At 36.4% G+C, this 12,340-nt stretch overlaps 2 protein-coding genes across 2 annotated transcripts; both read left to right on the forward strand.

The window, feature by feature from the left end:
* The first annotated feature begins 214 nt into the window (after window positions 1–214).
* LOC129302660 (monodehydroascorbate reductase 4, peroxisomal-like) lies at window positions 215–5,417 on the forward strand. The gene is given in 12 exon segments (XM_054941569.1): window positions 215–272; window positions 425–588; window positions 1,033–1,068; window positions 1,070–1,085; window positions 1,944–2,024; window positions 3,103–3,144; window positions 3,147–3,220; window positions 3,568–3,787; window positions 3,981–4,099; window positions 4,503–4,827; window positions 4,830–5,171; window positions 5,174–5,417. Coding segments are annotated over 12 exon segments (1,536 nt in total). The 3' UTR covers window positions 5,233–5,417.
* A 754-nt stretch (window positions 5,418–6,171) lies between these two features.
* Window positions 6,172–6,979, forward strand: LOC129321788 (50S ribosomal protein L12, chloroplastic). The gene has a single exon (XM_054967681.1). It carries the CDS (start codon window positions 6,263–6,265, stop codon window positions 6,827–6,829), a length of 567 nt encoding a protein of 188 aa, XP_054823656.1. The 5' UTR covers window positions 6,172–6,262; the 3' UTR covers window positions 6,830–6,979.
* The last annotated feature ends 5,361 nt before the right edge of the window (window positions 6,980–12,340 follow it).

Raw genomic sequence — 12,340 nt, forward strand, 5'->3', positions numbered from 1 at the left:
CCACGAATCTTCCTCTTCAAGTTGATCTTCAATCAATCTCATCTCATCATCGCTCACACAGTTCTCAACAACAGCCTATCCCGCCCGTTCGATCGCATCCTGAGCGCCACTTGCACGTTTCTGGCTTGTTTCGTTTAGTTGCTGCGGGACCCACATGTAACGCCTTAACGTGACCCACACTCTCGGCAACGACCACATCACCACTTGACTTAGGATGGACGGTTCTGATCCTGCATATCCACCGGCGTGTCCTGAATCTTTGGTGGCCCTACGTTTTAAAAAATAGTGCTTCATCATCTCCTTGTCGACGTCGTCATCGGCCTCTCATTCACATAAAATGGATTAAAAATTGTTGATTTCAAGTTTTGTGGGAGTGTCTTTGAATAAAAGCGCTCCCAAAAAATTCTTTGCCTTTGAAATCCAGGTTCAGGGAGGGAGGGAAAAGAGCGAAAGAGAGATAACTTCAGAAGATGGGAAGCCTTTGTTTATGTGATTCTCGGAGGAGGAGTCGCTGCTGGCTACGCTGCTCTCGAGTTCGTTAAAAGAGGAGTTGCTCAGGGTGAGCTCTGCATAATTTCTGAAGAACCGGTAAGATGATTTTGTTTAACTTCGCTGGTTTCTCTCTCTTCTTCGTTGCTGTCGTGTGTTTTCTGGCACTTGTCCGTCTCCTTGATATTTTCCTCAAATTCCTCATGCTCAAGCACCCCGATTAAAGCTTTGTTTAAAATTTTTTTCGAATTTTATGGCGGAGATGTACGTGGCAATACCATCTTCTAGTTCGCGGCTTTGGTTGACCCGTTGATGATTTTGTTCAAATACACAACACGACTGTAATGTAGCATTATTTTTAGTTTTTACCCTGGAGCTGAATTACTGCATATCTGTGTGTGTGTGTGTGTATTGGCCTTGGTTCTTGATTGTTGCGCTTATTAGAATTTGCTTTAAAACCAGAATAACTGGATGACGACATCCAGTTCATTTTTTCTCTAGAAATAAGTGAATCTCTTCTTCATAGTCAGAAATGTGTTTCAGGTTGCTCCTTACGAAAGACCCGCATTAAGCAAAGGATTTTTTACTTCCAGAAGGTATATATAAACTATCCCATGACAACCTATGAGCAGCGAACTTTGATTTGTGAGATTCCTTTAAATGCATTTTATGCTTCGTGTGAGCAAAGGAAGACATATGCTTATTCCAGATGCTTATTCCATATGCTAACATGGATATAACATGGACAAAACTTACTTATAAGTGTTTATACTACTTTCTTTGTATGAGCCACTTCTTTGCAACATGGTCTGTTTGCCCCTTCATAAATCAATTAGTGCGTTCTTTCAATATAGTCTCTTTGAGCATCATATGAACTTTAAACGGTTAGGTTTGCAAAATTTAATAACTACCTATTTTCTGAAATTTCTCTAATGATCTATGAAGTTTTTCATACTGCGACTGTTCTCTAACTCATCTGATACATGTCGTTGTTCAGGATATTTCATTGTTGAGTGCTCTTTCTTTTTGGGGAACTGTAATTGTACATTTTAGTTTTGACGCCTTGTGTAAACATCAAATAGTTTTTAAATAGATCTGCTAATGAATCCAGGGAAGTAAACTATTGTGTTTGGTATATTAATACTTTGAGGTAGATTTACGGGTAGAATTCATGCGCACCTCATTTTGGCATCCTGTTGCTTTTTTCTTTTCAATAATATAATTATTCAAAATTTGAATTGTATTTGTGAATCTAAGATGTTACCCTGTAAAATTGAAGAATTGAGGTGGGAACTTAGGGTGGTGCTTCCATCTAGGCAAATTATTTTCATGCTTTTCTCGATGCTTTGAGGATGATAGATAGCTGTACTTGTTTTCTTTCATTGCATTGTCTTTTTCCATTACACTATAGCTTATGTGTTTAAAAGTTTCTGAGATGAAGTTTAAATGTTCAGCCCCTGCGCGGCTTCCTGCCTTTCATACTTGTGTTGGTGCAAATGGAGAAAGGCTGACTCCAAAATGGTATAAGGAACATGGTAATGAACTAATTATTTTCTCATTAATTTCTTATCTTTTACAAAGTAATTTAGCAAAGTTGCTTCCTATTTACCTTTGATCCCTTTTGAGTTTTGAGTGACTGTGTTCTGAATATGTTCTGAACCTGTCTTTGTAAGTGAGTTTATTTGGTGCTGACAATTGGCATTTCATAGAGTAAAAACTTGATTTGACAGTTGATACATGTATGAATAGTGGATTACGATTAAATTTTTATACATGAGAAGTTGACCACCAATTTCACTTTTATGACAAGTGCTTTTATTTTAAATTTTTGAAGGTGTGGGACAATAATTGGGTTAATACAAGTATATTTAACAGCTACTGATGGTGGCAACCAACGCATAAAGGCATTTACTGATTTTCTTACTCTTTGAATATATTAGCTTGTTCGATTATATATGTTTGCATTCAGTGGGCGGTTGGGTACAGCAGCAATTTTCTGTTACGTACTATTATGTTCATGGCACCAAACTTAGCGACTAGCAAGACATTTTTTCATGCAGTGCATGGGTTCAAAAAGTGAGCCACATTGTTCATGTCCTATGAATAATATGGTGTTGTAGATTATATATATATATATTGATATATTGATTTTCACCTCTTATAATGCAGCATGCTTCAGAAGCTATAGCTCAATAGGCCATATCAATTATTAGTCGATTGATGATGGGATTGGGGGCGTAGTTTATTCGAGGAGATTGCATCTTGTCCATTCAAATCGTGATAAGAGATTGCATAAGAGAATTCACCTTTTATCTGCAATAATTAGATGAATATGACCAGTCAAAGAAAAAAGAAAACAAGAAAAAGGCCCCGAATTAAATGCAATAGCTGATGACTTTCATATTTTGCTGTTGATATTCATAGAATAGGCCTGACTAACAATACCACTATATCGTGTTTTTCTTTTTTAAATTTCTGACTCTTTTCTTCAGTTACTTTTATTACTGATCAGATGGTTTCATGTTTTTCCCCCAAAAGAACACTTATTTTGTAAATTAAGGAGGTTCCTCCCTTAATATCTACTTCTTCTTACCGCTTCTATTTCCTTGCCAGGTATTGAATTAGTTCTTGGAACACGAGTCAAGTCTGCTGATTTGAACGCAAGACATTATTAACAGTAGCTGGAGAGACCATAAGTTACAAGATTCTCATCATTGCTACAGGTGCTCGGGTATTGAAACTATTCTCTTAGTGGGCTTATTCTTTTTATCAGTTCATCATGTTAACCTAGTGCTTGCATGTGATTGTTTTCGAAAGAGAAATAGGGAATAGGTTTTGGCGATTTGCTACACTCACACACAGAGGTCATCATCATCACTACCCCCAAGAAGACATGCAAAATAGAAGGATTTGGGAACATCTTTTATTCTAGCTGACATAAGAAATAGCTTATCCATTTAAATGCCCGGAATTAATATTAATGTTGGATTAATTGAGAATAAATAACAGAGGTGCCACAGTAGATTCTGTTCTTTCTTTGTTGAACAATATTAAGTTTGTTTGCAATATCAAGTGCAGGCTTTAAAGCTTGAAGAATTTGGAGTGAGTGGATTAGATGCTGAAAATGTTTGCTATTTACGGGACTTGGCTGATGCTAATAGGTTGGTTAATGTCATGCAATCCTGCACTGGGGGAAGCGCTGTTGTCATCGGCGGTGGGTACATAGGCATGGAGTGCGCTGCGTCTCTAGTGATCAATAAAATAAACGTGACCATGGTCTTCCCTGAAGCACATTGCAGTAAGCAATGACATCTCAACAATGTCCTGTTTGTCAATTCCTGTTTATGTTCGGGCCAAAAAAATAAATAAAATATAATCCTGTTTATGTCCATGTATCACAAGTTTAAACCAGCTGCTGCTAAAAACTTTGTTGCCCTGTAATTTGAAGATTACAAGATATGCATGACTTAGATGTGTTGTTGATTCTACAGTGGCTCGTTTGTTCACTCCAAAGATTGCAAACTACTATGAAGATTATTACAAATCAAAAGGAGTAAACTTCATTAAGGGAACTGTGTTGTCATCGTTTGATTTTGACTCAAATGGGAAGGTACTTGAAAATTTTCTTCATTTTCAGAATGATTATTTAACCTCTGAACCAGGAGAAACTAGCGTCTTTTTTAGTTGGAGGTAAAATCCCCTTGGTTCATTGGACTTAGAGCGAGGTAATAGGTTTTCTTAAGAAAAAGGGTAAAAGATGGCGCATTAGTATTGGTTACCTCTCACCATAGTCTGGAGTTCAATCTCTGTCATCCTGCACTGTCTGAAAACTAAATTTCTGCACAAGGGTGGTTTGCTCTTGTTTTTATTCACACTCGAAGCACGAAAAGCTTTTGTTGCAGGAGGGTACATCAGAGATGTTAACAAAACAGAATGAGCCTGCCCTTAATTGTTCAAATTCTTTAACTAAAATGACCACCCTTAACAATTACCTGGTTGATTTTTTTATAAAGGTTACAGCTGTTAATCTAAGAGATGGAAGCAAGCTATCCACAGACATGGTTGTGGTGGGAATTGGAATACGCCCAAATACAGGTCTGTTTGAAGGCCAACTTACTTTGGAAAAGGGCGGAATCAAGGTAAATGGAAGATTGCAGTCAAGCAACAGTTCCATCTATGCAATAGGAGATGTTGCAACTTTTCCTGTCAAGCTATTTGGGGAAACTCGTAGACTTGAGCACGTGGATTCAGCACGAAAGTCTGCAAGACACGTGGTTGCTGCCATTATGGAACCAGAGAAGACAGTGGAATTCGATTACCTGCCTTTTTTCTACTCGAGAGTTTCTCGTTGTCTTGGCAATTTTATGGGGATAATGTTGGAGATGTAGTCTATTATGGAGATATGTCAGGCAGTACATTTGGAGCGTACTGGGTGAGCAAGGGTCATCTTGTCGGGTCATTCCTTGAAGGTGGAACCAAAGAAGAGTATGAAGCCATAGCCAAAGCCACCAAGCTAAAGCCTGAAATTGAAGACTTGTCAGAGTTGGAGAGGCAGGGTTTGGAGTTTGCGGTGGCAGTTAGTCAGAAACCACCTGTATCTTCTTTGCCCGTTGACGTTGATGCGCCTTCTGGCCTGCTTCTGGAAAAACCACTGTACGCTTGGCATGCTGCGGCTGGAGTTATTTTTGCGCATCAATAGCTGCGTTTGCATATTTTTACGGAAGGAGGCGTCGAAGATGGTGAGATTCCTGACGCAAGAGGCTAAGTTTGTAATATTCGTAGACTTAGAATATATATATGTACACATATAGGGTTACTTCATTGTATCTGATCAACTTAATCGACTGCAATTCTTCAGCCATATTATTTTTCTCACATGGTCCTGGTACCAAAAGGAAAATATTTATATATGCATATATTATATATTATTAATGCCCGATGCCCGCCCCTCTTCGCGAAATAGTCACTCCCACATTGCCACACAAGAGGCAGGCTTGTTTGGTTACGTGTGCAATGGTAATCATTATTGCATTATCATTAAGAGCGTAGTTAACTTTTTAGTGGACTGATGATAATATATAATACACATCATTGTCGAAAATAACATTAATACTTATTCATATCTCCCTCTTATGAGTCTTCTTAAGGAAGTTGCATTGGGTAAGGTCTTGTGGTGTGACCCTGTCTTGGGGATTCAATTCAACCCTTGGAATGAAACCCAAAAAAGAACAACAGTGTTGGCACTGAGCTCTGTTGTCCAGTGTAATGCGGTTTTTTGGGTGGTTTAAATAATAAAATTAATGCGTTCCATATTTAAATTATAAAATACTTTTAACTATATTCCACTTTATAAATAAAAATAACTATTTCTTATATTTTCATTTCTGTCTTAATTTTATTACTAAGAGTAAGAAAAAATATTTAGTTAGATTATATTTTTCATGTCTATATTAATTAATACAAACTACAAAAGATAAATCTAGAAAAATACTCCCGACGAGGATTTAGCGTCCTCCTAGCTTAGATGTGGAAAACAGTCTTACGGTTAGTTTAGTGCGGATGAGCAAACACTGAGGCCGGTGCCTGGTTGAGTAATTACGAGCAATTTGCAAGGGCACTTGTGTCACTACGGATAGAGACGTAGCTACAAGCACCCACACCCATTTTGCTTTCATCTCCTTCCTTATCCTCTATTTCTATCTCGTTCGAATTCCCCTCTTATCCCTCACCCGGAGGAGAAGCAGGAGAGTAAGAAGCAGCGAGCAAATTCACAATGGCCGCGACTCTATCCACTCTCACTCTTCGTTCCCCTTCTTGTTCTACTCCTTCCTCTTATCCTTCCCACTCTTCCACCTTCTTCAGACCCTCCCTCCGGTTCCCCTTCTCTCCCCATCCCAATCTTATCCAGCGCGCCACCCATATCCGCCCCCCCGCCGCCGTCGCTGCCCCCGAGAAGATCGAGAAGCTCGGCGCCGATATCTCCAACCTCACCCTCGAAGAGGCTAAAATCCTTGTCGATTACCTCCAAGACAAACTTGGCGTCTCCGCTGCCGCCTTTGCCCCCGCCGCCGTGGCTGCCGCCCCCGGTGCCCCGGCCGACGCGGCCCCTGCAGCAGCCGAGGAGAAGACTGAGTTTGACGTCATCATCGATGACGTCCCCAGTAACGCGAGGATTGCTGTTATCAAGGCCGTAAGAGCCTTGACGAGCTTGGCTCTGAAGGAAGCTAAGGACCTGATTGAAGGCTTGCCGAAGAAGTTCAAGGAAGGTGTTTCCAAGGATGAGGCTGAGGATGCCAAAAAACAGCTTGAAGAGGCTGGAGCAAAGGTTTCCATCGCTTAAATTTTATAGTCTATGCAGGATGGTTCGTTGAATTTGAGCTTTATTTTTTTTAATGTAATTTTATAGCTATTTCTTAGTTGAGTACAGTGTAATGTGATTGTTTATGCCTGAATTTCAAGTCAGTTGCAATCGAGGGGTTCCATTTATGAATCGCATTCTAATCTCATTGGGCTTGCACTTGTTTTTACATTTATTCTGTCACGGTTTTAATCAAAGTTGGGTGAGTAATTTGAACATTGATTTTTTCTGTCTCCATCTGCAGTTGTTGCTAAATTTGTTTGACTGATTTCTGGAAATCGAGCTATTGTAAATCGACTATACAGATAGAGAGCAAACGAATGTTGTATTTCAAGAAATTTATCTGTTTGTGCAAGATTTGATCTCTCAGTAAAGATAATTGATGATTGCGTTATGAGAATTGAATCGTGGTTTCACAAAGGACTTGTCCGCAGCAAATACAACGGCTCCATTTGTGGAGAAGCCCTGTTCTCTGACAAGAAATCTTCATCTTGCTGGTGACTGTAACTGAGAATAAATGATCTTAAGTCTCTCTTGAATTCAGTGAAGCATGAAGATGTTTGGTGCTGATGAGTTTCTCGGAGCTGTCGATGGTTTTACTTCAAATTCATTTGTAAACCCAGTCAAAAAAGTTTTAGCTAACTATTTCATGCATTTCAAGAATCTTATTTTAAACTGCTTGATGTGTGGTTTCTATAAGTTAAGCTACATCATAAACCACCAATGTTTTGCTTATTGTTATTAGGCTAGAAAATAGTAATGTCTCAATGGTGTTAATTATTCCCTTCGTCTTTGTTTGAACATTGGTTTACCTGCCTGTTATTAGCCTCGTGTCTCTTTGGAAATTCTGGCATTTTTTCCCCTGGTGATTATCGTTCGATGGAGTGAACTGGATGCTGAGAATGCAGCACCTTCCTTGACATTTCCCTAATGGCCTTGCTCCTGTGTTAAGTTTAATGTCATGTTTTGAGATCAGACTAGGCGCACTGATAGTTTAGCTAAATTTGCACAGGTTACACTGACCATAGGTGCTTTTATAATCATCCTCCACCTTGGTTACAAGAGGTTGGCGAGGAAGAAAGAAGAAAGATGACATTTAACGATTTTTTTTCAATTCTCATATTTCAAATTTCCAGTGTCTATCTTTAATATTTTTGGCACTCAATTCTTCAATTTTAAGTGTGATTTGGTGTTTCTGAATTGCTATTTGTCTGTCATGCTCTCTCCCCCCCCCCCTCCCTCTCTCTAATATGAACAAAATTTAATTATTTTTTAATTTGAATACATAATTAATGAAGTAACTGTTCCCCTTTGATTTCGATAGGTGGATGAAAATGATATATAAATAATACGGGGAAGAATATGTGTGTGTGTGTGAAAATTATAATCATAGCTATGGCATGAATATATGTCTGAAATTCGTAAACATCGGACCTCGCCAGCCATAATTTTGGAATGATAGAAGAAAAACATTAGGTGATGAATGCAAACACATGTATATGGACCAGGCTAAGTTTGGATCAATCCATCAGCTTTTTAATCTAAAAAATGGTTTTATTCTATAGTGAAACCAAATCATATTTCTGTCAAATTCTATAGTGTAATCCTCTAAAAATTCATATCAATTTTTTGCCAATTATATAATTCCACAAACAATTGTATTCATTAAACACTTATTATGATAGAAAAATGTTTACTATGATAATAAAAAATAAAACTTATTTTCAAAATATTATCATGACAAATAAAAGTTTATTATGGTAAAAAAAAAACTTTAGATATTGTTAAAACCTTTACCATGGTAAAAAAAAAAAAGATTACCATGATAATTATAAGTCAAAATCATTTATAAATTCTTATCATCGTAAAAAAATTTTCTTCTTACAATCAAAATATGTTTCAAATTGAACTATCATGGTAAAAAAAAAATTTATCATGATAGAAAATATTACATAAAATAAAATTGACCTCTTATGATAACTTAGAAAGTAAATAATTTAAATATAATGTACCTAACAAGATCTCATTAAAGCAAGTAATAAAGTCAAAAAAGATGTTACAAAACTCTTTTATTAGTGAAACATGATTCTCATGAGGCTAATCTGTCCAAAAACAAGTTTAAAAAGATAAAGTGTAAAAAATGACTTTTCTAAAATTAAATATCAAAATAGGAACAATACTAAAATCTTGAAGTCATTTGCCATGGCTAACACTATTCCCTTAGCGGTGGACGACACAAAGGAGGAAATACTCATGAAGGGCATGTATTGTGGTGAAAAGGGGCGCGAGTTGTGGCCTACAACATAGACAGATTATGACAATTTCAACTTAGTAACATTTTCCTTACACAATAATTACATACATATTGAATGTGCTTACAAAATATGCATTTTCAAACCAAACACATTTATATACAAGATTAAATTCCCATCTGATAACACATTATCTCAAACACTTAATGTTCATTTTTGATATATGAATTTCCAAAACACAATTATTGCATAACAAAAATACATGATTAACTACAAAACACACACCATAACATAATAGAAACAGTTACCTTTGTTGGTTGTTAGCAAGGTTCCTTGAACAAGAAAGTGATCATCTTTAATGATCTCAACAATATAATCTACACACTATATAATACTAATTATCATTAATACAACAATAATTATGACCAATCATAGTGCTTATACACTAATATAGGGTTAGGTTAATTAATCTCTTTAACCTAAACTCTTCTCATACAATTTAATCATCAATTTTAGTCTCATTAATCATCATTACCCCTCTCATTCATGAATTTAACTCCCATAGTCAAAAAATCATCATTAGTGTTCCACTACCAAGCCTAGGATTTTGGATATAATAATCATATGTTATAAATAACATTAAAACTATCTAAATAATACTTGTCTAACCTCAAAACATTCTTAAAAGTCAGACCCATAAGCTGGGCATATTAAAAAATGAAACTCTAACATTAGTCATTGATTAAATCGTCAAAAAGAGGACATCAATAAGTAGAGGTAAGATTAAACAAGTTTACCTTAAAAATTTAAGACACAAAACCATGCTTTAGGGTGGAGAACTTCAAAACCCTAGCAGAGCCATTAAAAATTGCCCAACAATACTTCAAAATTACCATTCTTTGCGCTTGTTTCAAAATAGACTAATGAATGGTGGTTTTACGTCATCCACCTCATTATGAGCTACATTGGATAGCGCAAAATGCAACACTTCAACTTGGTCCCTAATGTTGGGCTAGGTCCGGCCTAATACCTCATATGGACCCTAATTAACCTTCATACATCTTTAGGCTCAATTTAATTCCTAGTTAAGTGTCTAAACATTGGATTAGACTCAATTATCCTTAAACGTAATTAAATTCCTCAATTAAGCCTCAAAATAATAATTCTTCTAATTTAGATCCTCAATAAACCCATAATTTTTACAATTAGATTCTTAAATAAAAACTGAGATATTACACATAGCACTTTATAAATTCCATTTGAAATGAGCAACTTATACATGTTCTGATTTTTAGGTACATTTGCTTTGCAATTGAGACGAGACATCTTTGTATCACCAACATAACCATTCAGTAAATAATTGATCCTTTTAAGATGTAGATTTGCAAAAACTCCCATGTTTCTCGGTCAACTAATTTTTATAGTGAAATGTTCAACTTCCATGTACATAGATTTCGAGGGAAAATACCAACCCCCGACAACCTTACCCAGTTACCCACGCAATCGATATGCCAGGTCTCTTATATTGATGATGCTACAACCTCCTACTTCTTTGAACCCTATGAAGCAAGCTGTCCGTCCATTTTCAGTGAATCCAAACTCCCAAGTTCGACAATTCTAGTAGCTTATCTCAACGTCCTCTGGACAGCTCCAGGTGATGATATCTCAATACATACTGAGACCAAGCTAAACTGAATTGACAAAATCCATTTGGAAAAGTACAAACTACAATTAAAATTTCCAATATCAAAGGGCATGAGCATCTTGTTGGTAATGCCTGTGAACTCTGTGGTTCCTTTTCCTGTAATCCATGGGTCATGTGACGTTGGCATCATTACAAGACAACTTATTAGCCTGATCATGCCTCGTGCAACTACGAAAGGCTATTATCAATGAGAGGAGTGGACCACACGACCTGGCTTGTCTGATTTGAGAAACACTACATTCTTGCTCCATTGGCTCAGCCTCGTCATGCCTTGTCCAACTATTTGGAAGAAGGAGCTTCACTCCAATGACCATGTCTCTCTTGTGAAAAGATTGTGAAGGCTGATCGAGATTCAATTTTCAATAATATCTGAAAATGGTTTTCTTGATCAATTCGTCCTTATCCTCTTACTCCTTGGTAGCTGTCAAGATTTTTCTCGTTATTTTGTAATTTAAAATGTCTTCCAATTAAAATATATATTTGCCTTGTTGAAAAGGCCCTTCTACGACTGCGAGTAATGCCATCGTTATGAAATTGCACATTGAATGAGTTCAGTGTGCACTCTCTTTAGGATATTATATTCTTGTGATGCTTGCATTTTTTTTCCTTCTTCTCTATCTAGCTGCCAATTTTGGTTGCGTTGTTACTTGACGGGTGCTTATTTTTAACTTCTTTTTGCTGGTTTGCACTATGAAGTTGTATTCTCACCAAGAGATATTGATTTTCATAAGCTTTTTCAGTATAAGTTTACCTTATTTCTTTTTTTAAAAATCTGACCTCTCACTCATAGTTTCTTTGAATTAATCGCATAAAATTGTTTTTAGGAAGATTCAATTATAAAGGCTGAATTATATTAAAAAGAAAAAAAAAGCTCCAATGAAGTTCCATTTTTTTTGGGGGGGGGGCCCTGACCAATGAAGTTTGACTCATATGAAAATCCTTTGATATTTGACAACGAGTCCTCTCAAACATTTAATTTCGTATGGATAACTCACTACCGTCAAATTATTCAGTTATTTTGCAAACATAGCATGATATATATGGTGCTCGCTTGAAGAGAAACCGAGCACGATACATATTACCTAATATCCCATTAAATCTTTTTTTTTTTAATGTTATTCCTCAAAACTACATGTTATTTGTAGTTAACTTTTATACTTTACGTCATCTGCATATAAATCCTTTTTTAATATAATATAAATTTAATGAAAAAACAAATAAAATAATGATACGAGAGTTATTTACACAAATACAGTCCACATAAATAATAGATTTTCCTCTCAATACCCTACACTCACAAATGTTACATTTTTATTTACTAAGTTTTTGAAAAGCTACGGCTGCTCGTCGGAGGAATCGCCATTCGTCACCACTCAGGCAATCTGGGCTGCAAATTAGAAAGAAAGAAGCGAATCTCGATGCTGGAAGTTTATAGAATAATAATAAAATATTATTACATTGTGCTTTATGTCGTGATTGATGATAATTTTAGGTGAATTCAGCTTGAATCATGTTTATGGGGGAAAAAGGAGAAAA

The sequence above is a fragment of the Prosopis cineraria genome, unplaced genomic scaffold, assembly GCF_029017545.1.
Source record: "Prosopis cineraria cultivar Desert tree isolate PC_DT_omini unplaced genomic scaffold, ASM2901754v1 PC1, whole genome shotgun sequence".
NCBI lineage: Eukaryota > Viridiplantae > Streptophyta > Magnoliopsida > Fabales > Fabaceae > Prosopis > Prosopis cineraria.

Excerpts from the sequence above, each read along its gene's own strand:
- LOC129321788 (XM_054967681.1), top strand. The coding sequence starts at position 6,263 with ATGGCCGCGACTCTATCCACTCTCACTCTTCGTTCCCCTTCTTGTTCT.